The sequence below is a fragment of the Drosophila subpulchrella genome, unplaced genomic scaffold (genome assembly GCF_014743375.2).
Source record: "Drosophila subpulchrella strain 33 F10 #4 breed RU33 unplaced genomic scaffold, RU_Dsub_v1.1 Primary Assembly Seq354, whole genome shotgun sequence".
Classification (NCBI taxonomy): domain Eukaryota; kingdom Metazoa; phylum Arthropoda; class Insecta; order Diptera; family Drosophilidae; genus Drosophila; species Drosophila subpulchrella.
In genome coordinates, this window is record NW_023665577.1 from 4,260,409 (window position 1) to 4,273,492 (window position 13,084).

The 13,084-nt window shown below is 38.5% G+C and overlaps 1 protein-coding gene across 1 annotated transcript; it reads left to right on the plus strand.

Moving 5' to 3' along the window:
- The first annotated feature begins 93 nt into the window (after window positions 1–93).
- LOC119560648 lies at window positions 94–850 on the plus strand. Its single transcript, XM_037874204.1, has 2 exons — window positions 94–239; window positions 293–850. Exons 1-2 carry the CDS (start codon window positions 122–124, stop codon window positions 358–360), a joined length of 186 nt encoding a protein of 61 aa, XP_037730132.1. The 5' UTR covers window positions 94–121; the 3' UTR covers window positions 361–850.
- Window positions 851–13,084: the final 12,234 nt, after the last annotated feature.

Below are 13,084 nucleotides of genomic sequence, written 5' to 3' on the forward strand. Positions count from 1 at the left end.
TTTGTAAAAAGTTAACAATTAAGCAAAGGAAGGAAGTACAACAGGGTGTCCTTACGAAACGGAACGTAAGTAGGCTTTAGTTTAAAATTAATAATGAAACATACAAATTAAAAATTCAGAAATGAGAATAACCTGTCAAACGTTCCCCAAATTGCTAATTGTAGTACCATTGCTGCACTTTTATCTGGCCCACTGTGTTCAGGCCAAATCTGAGGAACACAAGCGTCGCAAGGAGACGGGTAAGTGAATAAATTCCCATTTAAATATTTAACAAAATCGATTGCTTTGTCAGACCATCCAAATGGGCAGAATGTAAATATCGCCTGGCTAATGAAGCAGGGGAAGTTGCGAAAAACCTAACTGAACACCCTGTACGGAAGCTCGATGGCGAGGAAGTAAATGCTCGCAAATTACCCCAAGCCAAAAACTTATCGACAAGCGTCGCTCGAAACTGAAACGGAAGCAGAAAGTCAAGGTGCAAAACCAAAAATCATTACACCTGTTCACAAACACAACAAACCGAGGAAGATGTGAGTGTAGAAAGCGTAGAAATCGAATGGACAGTGGAGAAATAATGTGAGGCACGAACGCTCGTAGTTCATCTGCAAGGGTTGAAGAAGCAAGAAGTTCTTCATGGGATTGGGGTAACTCCCTTTCTGTTTCGTTCTTATTTTATTTTATATTTTTGGATGTATTTTTTTCGGGGAAAACTGGACACGGTTCATGCTCATCGCTTTCTGTTGCATGTGGCAGGCGACACAAATGCAAAGCAAACGAAAATTGTACCGTCTTGATATCAGAAATTAATAAACTTAATGAGCGGCCAGCGAAAGATAGACGTCTGCAAAAAGCCCAACTTGTTGCAGCTGCAAAAGGATTTGCACGAAATTGCATTTTAATTGTTTTGTTAAATTTCATTTTTGCCCACTCGATATTAACCGCTGATGGTAGATGGCATTAGCACATCTTTGGTGACTGCACCTGCCTTTCCCTCGAGATCGGAGAAAGGTCTGTTGAGAACGGGTTCCGTTTATAGGTATTAATTAAAGTTATATTCTGGGTGTCTTTTTCGTATAATTTATTATCTATTCATCAAAAAATTTGGGCACACAAAAAGGGTTGAAGTTGGTCATTTGTGGCAGATGCAAGAGCAGCTGGAAGAGTTTTTATTTTTATTATATATACAACTAAACTAAAACTGTGTGAGATAATGATATTTACACCTTTGTATAACAATTTACTAATTTATTTAAAATAAATGTTTTCTGCAATAAAGTTCGTAGTTAATTCTTTAATATAACCATTTTTAAGACAACCTCTTTGCTCTTAAGTATTTTGTCCTTCCATGTGAAACAATATAAACTTCGTTCCGGCCTCCAGCTAACTAGTCATCAGATAAAAAGATAATTGCGGTGGTTGCATATAATTTGAGTTTAAATTGGGGTAACCCTTTAGTGTATATTTGTTTTGTATAAATTAAAATTGGGAAATAAAATTTGCATATAAATATTTGACTGCAAATAGTATTTTGCTTGAATTAATTTTTTTTTAACTCCACGACAGTTACAGCTCCATTCAAAAAGCTTCTCATGGGAAAAACGCGTTAAGATCCTTTAAGATATCCACCCTTTTTCAGCTTAAGTATATAATTTGTACGCCTTATCAGCCGGAAACTTGTATTCCCCGCTTTTATCAACTTCATTACGCAATGCTCGTATAATTATTTGCCAGGGGAAAAACTCACTCGGCAGCAAAAGACTTAAGCCACGAACCTTCTTTTCGATCCTTTCGAAGAGGGTAAAATTACGGCATTCGGATATTACTTAATCATACATTTGAGTGGTCGCTATATGCAGAGCACCTTGCACCCGTGATGGGGGAAATTGAAATGACAGTTGAGTTTATGACAACGGGGAGGGGCAGATGGGGCAGAGTTGAGAATACGAATGCGTATTTTTGGCAATGCGTCAGTTGCAATTACAAGTGATAGGAGGATGCACCGCAGGTGGTGGGGATCGGATCTGAACGATGACAACCTGCAACTGTCAAAATGTCCGACAGTGGCAAAAACTGTCAGCGGATGGCGGTGCCGGGGCAAATGTGACGCCATATAAAATCAATAAATTATGAAAGCCGAAGGGCGGCAGTGGCAGTGGCAGTGGAAGTTGCATAATGTATTCTAAGGATGCCAAAAAGGAGTGACGACAAACCGGTTGCAACTCCATCAGTCAGCGTCCTTAGGGATTCTCTCGATCGATCGCCTGTATTTGGCGTTGATTGATTTAGTTGGTGGCAAAAAACACTTCGGTCTCTGGCCTCCCTTTTCTGCCTCCTCTGCCTTAATGAATTAATTAATGAAGGCCATAATTAAATTTGCACTTTGTTACTCGGCCTGCTGCTGCATGTGCTAATTTATGAGTTTTTAATTATTTTTGCAATTAATGTTGTTTTTTGCGCCAGCATTATAATTATTTCCTGGCAACAGGATCAACAGGATATGCTGCTCATTTGTCAGTTGCGAAGCGTTAAATCGAGACCCCAAAAAACAAGCTTCCTTTATCCAAGAAGGGGCACGAAAAAAAAACGAAAGACTCAGGCAACGAACTTGTTTTCAGTTTGGGGCGCCAAAATTGTGTATTTTTTCAGTTCTTTTTTTTTTGCAGCTGCTTCTCTTGTGTTTTTTGGTAATTATTAAAAAGCATTATTTTCTCCGTGGCTCGACAATAGAAACCAGCTCCGGCTTCAGGTGCATTGTTCCAATTTCCAACTCTCATCGAGAAAAACTGTCATTTGGAAAACTCAATTGTTTGGAAATGCTTTTCGTGCGGCAGGTACTCGTAGTTTTAGGCGTACATATTTTCACTCAACCTCTATAACCAATTTTTTGGGGGTGAAAACAACAGAGATCTTCTTTCCACCATGGTTTTTGTGCGATGTGTCTCTGCTGCAGGTGGACAGCTCGAAATGTTCTCAGGCCGAAGTGAATGCCTCTTGTTTGGTACAGTTATAAAACTGTTTTAGATTTTCTTCTCTTGTGTTTTTTTTGCGAAACGTGGGAACTGAATTCTGCAACAATATCCAAAGATGATGAATAGGTTTCAGTGCCAAATAAAAAGCAGGTGAGGCTGGAACTATCGATGAACAAGCGTTGGTTGCGGCTATTAAAGTTTGATGGGACCTTTAATGGCTTAAATATGGGACTTTATGGGGAAATAAACAGAAGTATATTATGATTTGAGAAATTAAGGTAGTCTAAAGATAACATTTTAAAAGATTTAAATACCTCAAAATACCCACAAGATATACAATTTCAAGGAAAACCAAAAACATCTTCATCTGCACATTTGTTATCTAAAAATAACATTTTAATGTATTTAAATACCCAAAAATACCGATATAATATACTATTTAAATGAAAACCAACACAATCTTCATCTGCACATTTGAAAGTATGAATATTCTCATAATTTGTAAAATTTCCTTTTTATTTTCAGACACTAATTTCCATTTTCTTGTACTACCATTCACCATTCACTCTTTCTTTCCATATACAAATATTTGTGTTATGCATTAAATGGAATATTTTCTGTTTGCTCACCTCACTTTCCTAGCAATTTCACTGTCCATAAATATTTTTAGCTCCGGCAGCTGCCGTCCAATCTCCGATCTGCAATCTGCAATCAAATGACTCGACAAATTTGCAGAAAGATTTCTTAGGATTTCGGTTTTCTTTTTCAGCCTTAGCTTAATTGTTTGCAAATTAGCTAATTAGTTAATTAAGACGTGATTACAATACGAGTGGGAAGGGCAAGAGTTCAGGGTTAGTAGCCTGATTTGGGCATTTATGAAGCCATTTTGAAATTGAAATTACCACGGCCGCTTACAAATTTCCGCAATTTCGGCGGAGATGAGATAAGCATAAAAAAAATGGAAAACGGGAATCGCAAAGTAAAAACAAAGCAGCCATAACCATACGAAAATTAAGCCAAAATTTGAAAACAATGAGCTTGAACAACTTAATTGAGCTGTTGGGGCTGCAAGCCCTCTCTGAGCTGGCTTCTTGTCATCGTTAAGGAGTTAATTTATTTATTATCCCCAGATTTTTACGGCTCCATTGTTTTTCGCTTATTCCAAGAGGGGGGCTGAGCCCAAGAATAATAAAATATTAAACGGCAACCGCAGCAGCCGAAAAATGAGAAAACCAAAAAACACCGAAAGAACCGGCTTTGGCTAATTAGGAGCTTCGGGGAAAATATATGTAACACCGAAAACCCACTGGAATATGTTTCTTTTTATGGATGCTCATCTCTGTGCATGTTTCTGTTGTCTCTGCGTCGTTAGCCCTCCCCAGCCCCCTTCTCGACTCTTTTCGTTTTATGATGTCGAGAGATTTTGCACCTTATGAGAAAATCTTAAGACTCGCTGGCCATCTCCGCTGCCGTCGCTGCCAATCTTGTTAAACTCGCCTCAGAGCCGCATTGACACTTTGTTGCGCTTCGGCTTCGTCCCAGAGTTACAATCCCAATCCCAGAGTTTCGAGCGGGAAGTTGGTCCGGCATTTCGGCTTCATTTTTTTATTTTTTACTTTTCTGTATTTGAAAGTCCGTTTGGCTGTCAAAAGCGTTAATTTTTAAGTGCCTAGTGAGAGTTTTTTCTCCCCATCGAGTTCAGTCTTAGTCTTGGCCAACAGCCACTCAAAGGCGGCTTTCATCTCAGAAGCAGCTGCCGTATAATTGTGTGTGTGCGGGTTTGCGGCTTAATGAGAGCACGGGTTCAAGTGGCAAGTGGCTTGTCTATTTTTTATTTGCAGCATTCTTTGGCCCAAAGTGAACTCATTAATTTGTCGTTCCAAATGGGTTGCCAGCCTGACATTTTTCACTTGAAGTTTCCCACTGACTTGGTTATTGACCCAGCCTTTTCCTTAATTTTTTAGAGAAATTTGGCATTCTTTTTTTTAACTACCACAAGAGAAATGCACAAGAACTACGCCTATAAATTCTTATTCAAAAATTGCCTTTTTAATATAAAAATATTTAAAGCTCCCTTGAGAATAAAAATCGTTACCATATTTCTTTCTAAATTACGAATCTTTAGATGTAGATTCCATGTAATACTTAATTTTCATAATCATTGAATGCAAATATTTATTAATTAAGATCTTAAGATTACCCCTTTGACATTAAAATGTTCATTTTAAATGAGAGAAGAAGAATTTTCCTCATACTTCCCAATATTCCCACAATAATTTCCAACCCCCGAAAATTGGACTCCCAAAACCAACAAACCTGCTGGCAATTTACATATTTTATATGTTCTGCTCAGCTAATTGCGAATAAAATGTTGACCCAAAAATTAAACGAACAAGCGAGTTATTTCAAATTTTCGTGGCATGTGAGAACCTTCTTCGAGATGTGGCCCAAAAGAAATGCTGGCCTTCATATTTAATTATTTAAAAAATTGCATTTTCTTTCTTCTGGTTTTTTTTCGTGCCTTTTTTTATCATTTCACATATATGTACCGCGGTGAGTGAGTGTCATTAATTTGGCCAACGGGTGGAAGGGCGATTGGGGGGAGTTTTGGGGGAGGTGGAGGAGGCCGAGCATGACAGGAGAATTGGACAAGTTGTAAAGGAAATATTTTGATGTTACCGTTATTTCTGCGGCAAGGTAGCCGCTCGTTGTCCGCACCAAACTTATATATATATATAAAAATATTTTTACTTTTGCTCTTTTCTCAGGCCACTGGAAAAAGAGGCTAATAAACTCAATTAAGCGGAGTGTAAGCGTGTCCAAAGCTCTGGACTCTGGTCAAGTGTTGATGTCCGACAGTACATGGCACTTAATTGACCAACTTTGAGTTGCGTTTCTGGCCAGGATTGAGGACTATGGCGAATGCAAAACCGAAACCAAAACCGATTCGAACGCATTATCATCTCCATAATTCAAATGCAAGCCAGAAAGACATTGCATGACTCAGTGCGATCAGATAAGGGCGCAGCGAAAAATTGTTGGCCACAGAAATAAATATGAAGAAAGGCGAAAATAAAGCCAAACGTAGAACGGTAGCTGCCAAACGCTGTTGACACTTTTTCCCCCAGCTTTTTAGTAGATAAACCGATGCCCAGAGGGGCTCAGCGTGAGTCGGTGGCACTGGCACAAAGTCAACTGCAATGCCTCCTCATCGCTGATCGCAAACGTCGCAAGCGGCGTGAAAACTGAAAAACTGAAAAAACTGAAAAACCGAACACAAAAGCAACGCAATTTCTAGCCATGACTATGTGGAAAATAGTTACGTCCGTCTGATGGCAACTCACTGCACAGCATGCGCCAATTTCCCAGGAAACTCAAGTTGAGAGGGACAGGGCTTGGTAAATATTTTGCCACTGTTTTGAATTCGGTTTTTTGTTTATTTCTGCTGGTATGTCTTTTGTTCTGGGCCTGACAATCCAACAGGCAGATGCCTCCGGTCGGCGGGGAAGTTGGGAAAGTGGCAGAAAAGTTCAGGGGAAATGATCCGACAGTCTTGGTCTAAATATTTCCTGTTTATAAACCCACTTGGGGGTCACGACCATAAATCAAGTAAAGGCGGAAGGCTTGACAAAGCTGACTGAAAAACTAATTCTAGCATTTAACTCTCTAAACTATTTGTTAACTCTCCCGTAAACTGCTGGAAATGGATTTTAAAATTTACTAGGGAAAGGCTCTACAAAAATGTGTAACACTATAATCAACTGAAACATTAAATCATCTAAAATCGTTATAAAGATATTAATGCAGATGTTTTAAAAACGACGGTTTTAAAAATAATTTTTTCTAGGTAAACAAATAAATATTAAAATAAGCGAAAAATTAATTAAAGAGGGTATTTTAAAAATGATGGTATCAACACTCCAATCAACCTAATTTAGATATTGGGCATTATTCAATTTGTTAAATATTTAATATTTTTATTATGGGTATAGGATTTTTAAAATGATAGTTGAGTACATTTATAAGCATAAGCACATACATGCTTTTAATGTAGGAATGCTTCTTAAATCTCTTCTTTTCCCATTTTAATAATTTTTCTTTCACTCAGATGTACCTTCACTGTACCTTTGTCGCCTGCTCCACAATTAATCGTTGTCGTCGAATTCAGGGCGTTCATCGCACGTTAGCACTGGCAACGCCCCAAAAGCGAAACCTCTCCGACGTGGCTCAATCGATTTCACGGGACTTTCTGAAATTCAGTTCCCCCAGGCTGCTGCGATTCCGATCCTGCCCATCATTCATGGCAACTTGAAGACAATGCGTTGACATTTGCGCCTCATGTTGCTGCCGGCCCTAAGTTATGACCAACAGGCAAAACAAACAGAAGTACAGAAATCAATAAGGAGAAACGCAACAAAAGGCGCAAGCATTTTCTCCACTGGCCTATTGTGCGTGTGTGCCTTCTGTTTACATTCGCGTCGATTGTAGCAGCGTGAAATATCGCAACAATGGCATCATATATTTCCCGAATACTCCTCCATCCGATCCGTGTAATATGTGTGAGTTGCCAGTCTCGATGGCCCGGCGATGATGCATGGGCGCCGCATCTAACGGTGTGCCAAAGCATTCGGACCCGCGAAAAACAAAAGACTTGGACAACAAACTTTGGTCAGGGCATGGCAATCGATTTTCGGGTATTTGGGTATCCTGCGAAAGGCGTTAGGAGATGGGGTCAAAGTGATATAGGAGGCATGGAAATTTTGAATTTCACATATTTTTGGAAAGGTTTGCGGTGGACCACAAGTTTCTTGAGCATAAAACGTATGACGAATTTGTATTTGTCTTCGAAATTGTCATAAATATTTCAGTTCGGTTGGTTTTTTTTTAATTTCTAGGGTCTAAATTAAATTGTAGGTACCATAAAATTTGTAAATGTATAATCTTCCTTTATGTTGACATTTTCCTTAATTAATAGAATTTTTTGTATTCTAGTAGGTTTGAATATTAGCCGTGTGCTGAATTTTTATTTGTTTTAGTAATTGGTCTATATATTTTAAATCGATTGGCTTGTTAAATTTTCAGCGCCTTAATTAAATTGTAGGTACCATAAAATTTATAAATTTAAATTCTTTTTTATCTTTACATTTTCCTTAATTAATAGAATCTTACGTAATTTTGAAAGTTTAAGTACATACATCATTCTCTTTAAAAAATACTTTTAAAAAGTAACAAAATATAGGTTACTTAACAGCTGGAAAGTCAAAACTATTATATTTCCTGTCTAAATTTTTTACATTCTAAACCCATTTCATTTTCAGGGAATTCAGTCCAACGCAATCTTATCAATAAGATAAGCTTTCCTAAAGTGTGTAAGACTTAAAATTGAGCGTCTCTAACAGTAGCCATTTCCCCGGATTATCGCTTTTCCTAGGCGTTCGCCGGCGTTCCCAAGATTTGAACCCCAGACCAACCGCTTCTCCGGGCTGTCGACCCTTTCACTTCACGCCACTCAAAATTTAATGCGTACGTGCCTGACCACACAAAATATGGCTTAAAAAGCGGTACCAAATCTCAGCTAACAAAAATGCCCAACAGAAAAAGATTTATTATATTAAATGCAAGCATTTAGCGCCACTTAAGACGCCACGGCGGAGCAGGAAGTCAACATAATTCTCATCAATACCAATAATAGTTTTTGTTCAGCTTTCGTTTTTGTTTTTCCTCCTGTTGTGTTGAGCTGACTGGCCACTTGTAATGATTGTTATGTTTATATTTTTGTGTGGAGAACGACGTGAGAGCAGCGAGCTGCAAGTTGCAAGTTGCAAGTGGCCGGTTGCAAGCGCCAGCGCCAAACTTCAAATGACATTGCAGGAGGCGCAGAAGCGAGCACATCAAATAATACTACAAATAATAACAATAATAATAACAACGGGCAATTTCATAAAATGCAGCACGTCCGCACGGCCACAAATCGAAGCAGCTTCGATGATGGTTGCAGCTTCTGCAGCCACTGCAAGTTGCAACTGCAACATCGGCTGGTGAAGTCAATAACAACAGCCATGACAATAAAAACAAAACAGCAGGAGAAGCACAAACTGGCTACTGGCTTTTGACCAGGCTCTCTGCAAGCCCAGTTCAAAGTTATTTTCAAATTGATTGGGATCTATCTTTAGACGGACGCGGTCAGGAGGTAAGAATAAAAATAAAATAAAAATAATTTTTATGCAATGATGAAGAAATATCAATGAATTTTAAGGAACTTGGGCAAGGCTAAATATTATTGGTGAATATAAATAAAGAATGATAAATAATATGATATGATTTGAATACCTTACCTTCAAAAAGATGTGGCATTGTAATAGTAAATTATTTCTATTGATAGTGTTACCTTTTAAATAGGAAGTAATTTCAATGTCATAATAAGTTTTTTGTTTGCCAGTCGGATAGTTAAGAGTTTTCATTCTGTTAGATCCTAATATGTATTGAGAAATTAAGGTTTAAGAAAACAGAAATTGAACTCAATGGCAAAAGTTAACTTGACAACAAAAAATCGGTGAATGGGGAATTAGTTTATAGACCCCAAGAACGAATTTGCGTAATATATTTTTTTGTGTATTATTTATTAATTTTAATATTTTACTTAATACTTAGTCAAGCAAGGTAAAAATTCTCTTGGTCTCTTGCTTTTGGATAATTTAGTACGCTTTCCTCGCGGGTCGGTCGCAACCAGTGTTCAGTAGCTGATAATTACGTTTCCCTGTGGTTTCCCTTTCATGGGGCGTTTTCAATTTAATTTTGGCCCCGACCATCCTGCGAAGACCTTTCACAATCTGCGCCTGGTCGTGTGACTTTTAACGCACATTTTCAGGCACTTTAACGCCGCCGAGCAGGGAGCTCGAAGTAATGGTCCACTGGTGGACCAAAGGGGGTCCGGGGCTGGTCGCATTGACATAACACCTCATAATTTGCACTACACGTTGAAGGCTGCTGCCACGCCCCCTGCACACGCACTTCGCATGGAGCGACTTTCGCCTTGAGAATTCTCAAATTGCTGCTGGCCAGGGGCTACACGGAGAAAAAGTTCCGTTTCTTGTTGTTGCTGAATCCTTAAATATAATAAAAGGTTTAAGTTCCAATGTTTTCACCAAAAAAGTCATTTTTCTAACATTTTATCGAATGTGTGATAAGTAGAAGTCGTATAACACGATTCGTATTACATGTAAAAACAATTTTTTACTCCGAAATCTAGTGATATTCGATTGGTTACAAGGTTTTGTCATTAAATCATATTTAATGTAAACTTTAATTTCATTACGAATTTGTACATAAATGTTTTATGATTTCACATATAATTCAATATCTAGTCATGCGTAATATATAAATTAATATCAAAACAAACTTACTCTCATTAAATTTGTTAAGTATTTTTTCACAATTTAATGTTAAATAAAAAATCATAAGATCAAAGGATATTCATATTGTAATTAGTGATACTAGCAAAACTAACGTATAGGTTCTTTAGCATTTCGAATTTGGACTTATACTAACTACTTATATACATAGATAATGCATAACCTTTTCCTCGGTGTATGCCTTTGTGGAAGGTGGAAAAGAAAGTGTCGTCATCAGCATCAACACGTTGGAATCGCCGGGGTGTCACTGTTGCCACCGCGATCAGCGGCATCTGAGGCACCACCTCGGGTCTGGACCAGACATAAAGATCCAGACCCAAAGACCCAGACCCAGCCCCATACTGAGGCCATCAAATCTGGCCGGCGCTCGCCGGTTCCGCCACACCCCGAATCACTTTTACATGACCGCGGGGCGCTCACAAGGCTCAGGGACTTTCTTTTGCGCGTGTCCAGCTGGGATCCGAGTTTTGTGATGTTCACACTTTAGGAAAGTTTGGTTTCGGTAACGCAGGGCCGTGAGGTGCGAAGACATTGTCGCCCGAAGTGTGGCCATCATCATCTTCGTCCGGCGACATCATCTGGGTAAACAGCTTTTCAGCATCGAAAGCAATTGCCTTTTGTTGTTGAACATAAGTGTATATAATTTATATGGAAATTGCCCGGCCCAGTAATGTCATGCATTTAATGCTTAATTTATACAGATTTTTGCAGATTTCTGTTTTATTTTCGCTCCGTCAGCGATTTTCGGGTTTTTTCTTTGTAGGTTACAGGAAAATGCTTCCCTGGGTCTATAAAGCTGTAATGGCTGGCCTGGGAATTTCAATGCTGAAATATTTAATTGTTCATAAATATTTTATCATATTAATTATGAATTTCATTTGCCATTCCCAGGGAAACTCATTTTTAGCAAGCTGCCAACAGTCATTAGTTGGAGACGCTCTAATAAGCAGAAGCCAAAAAAGATGATGATGATGATGCACAATGGTTTGCACGAGGGTATTTTCTTAAAAATGTATTTATTAAAATTCCTTAAAATAATATTCATATCCCTTTCAAACATAAATTAAATTTATAAAATAAATATGTAACATGTAAATTTCAAACTTATTATTTGAATACCAGTTAATTTTTTCCAAAGCGAATCAATTAAATTTAAACTTCTTTAGTTATTTTTTAAAATCCTTGTATAACTTTAATTCTACTTCTTCAGAACCACTGTACCCCAAAATGTCATGCCGAAAAATGTTAATAAAATCATAATTAGTCGGTAAGCCGCAAGTTGAGCCGCCAAGCTCTCCGGAATGGACACGCAAACATTTCCCCAATGAAAGCAGCCATGGACAAACAAACAAACCGAGCCGCAGAAAAGCAAGGAAATTAAATGCTCTGGAGAAATTGCTTACATTAATTGTATTGTCTTGCATTAGTAACGAGTATTTATAATTCTGTGAAGGGAAATTGCATGGCATGTGGGACCAAGTGGCGCCACTTTGACGACTTCGACTTGGAGGACTTTGACAGACCTTCTCCATCCGCATCTTTCCGATCCAACTCCCTCCCACACCTACGTGACCGGAATGGTGGATCAAATTGCCAAAGTTCCGAACGGTTTCAGGCGTAACTAATTACGAAAACATGGCCACAGGAAAGATGCCAAGCAAATACTAATTGGCGGCTAACTCGATGTTAGCTCCTAACTATGCTGTAAAAATGAATAATCGTGTTATGCTAAACACTTGTGACAGACTAGGGCTTGTGCCCGCTTTATATGCAAATGTTTTCTCCTCTATTTTTAATGACTGGCAAAGCTTGATCATCACTGCAGATAGACGAATATCTTGGCGAAAGGGCGTGAACCAAATTGAAATGTTTTTGATCATTTTACAAGCTCTTCAAATCCAAGTTTCTTTTTCGGGCTGGATACTAACCATATTTGGTTCACACGCGAATAAAAAACAAGGCAAATAACGTACGAAATGAACAGAAATACGAAAAATTTTAATACAATTTAATTTGCTACCATTTTTTACTGCTGCCCCTCGCCAGTTGACATTCACATTTTCATTTCGCGTAATTACAGAGCGACCAGGCCAAGCCGAAGGGGTCTCCCCGAATCGGGGTCACCTGGCCGGCTCCTGCTCACTGAGCATGCTCATCCAGTCGGGCTCCTTGTGTATAATTAGACCTGAAAGCATATTTGTCAAGTTTCGGTTTCAGTCCGGGGATCCGAGGATCGTCGTCCAGATCAACAGGATGCGATATGTTAATGACAGAAGCGTTGCCTGTAGGTTTCCAGCTTGGGGAGCGCAACCGAATTGAGTAATTGTTAAATTGCGAAATGTTGCAGGGAGCTGAGTAAGTTGCATTTTGGTGGGGTGGCCAAAGAAATTCAATTAAGGTGCTCCCTGACTTCCTAAGTTATTTACTTTATACTGGATATGCATGCAACTAACCAGACTAACTTAATTTATACTTATAGTTTCTCAAAACATTTCAATGTATAATTAAAGTTCTATTTTCGCCTCGATCGATTCCAAAATGAAGTACTAAAATCTTTAAATTTCCCACATTAACGAAATGCGAAATGCCAGATGTCCACAACAAGTTTTGCCAACTTAATTGACTTTTTGTTAACAATTCTGCTGAAAAAAAGAGGTAACAAAAACCAAAGCAAAGCTTAAGAGAAACAGCATTTAATAGTCG

What these genes read in the sequence shown, in the direction of transcription:
- LOC119560648 (XM_037874204.1), top strand. Translation starts at nt 122, where the DNA reads ATGAGAATAACCTGTCAAACGTTCCCCAAATTGCTAATTGTAGTACCA. An exon ending in CAAGCGTCGCAAGGAGACGG is followed by an intron (nt 240 to 292) that starts GTAAGTGAATAA and finishes TTGCTTTGTCAG; the next exon opens with ACCATCCAAATGGGCAGAAT.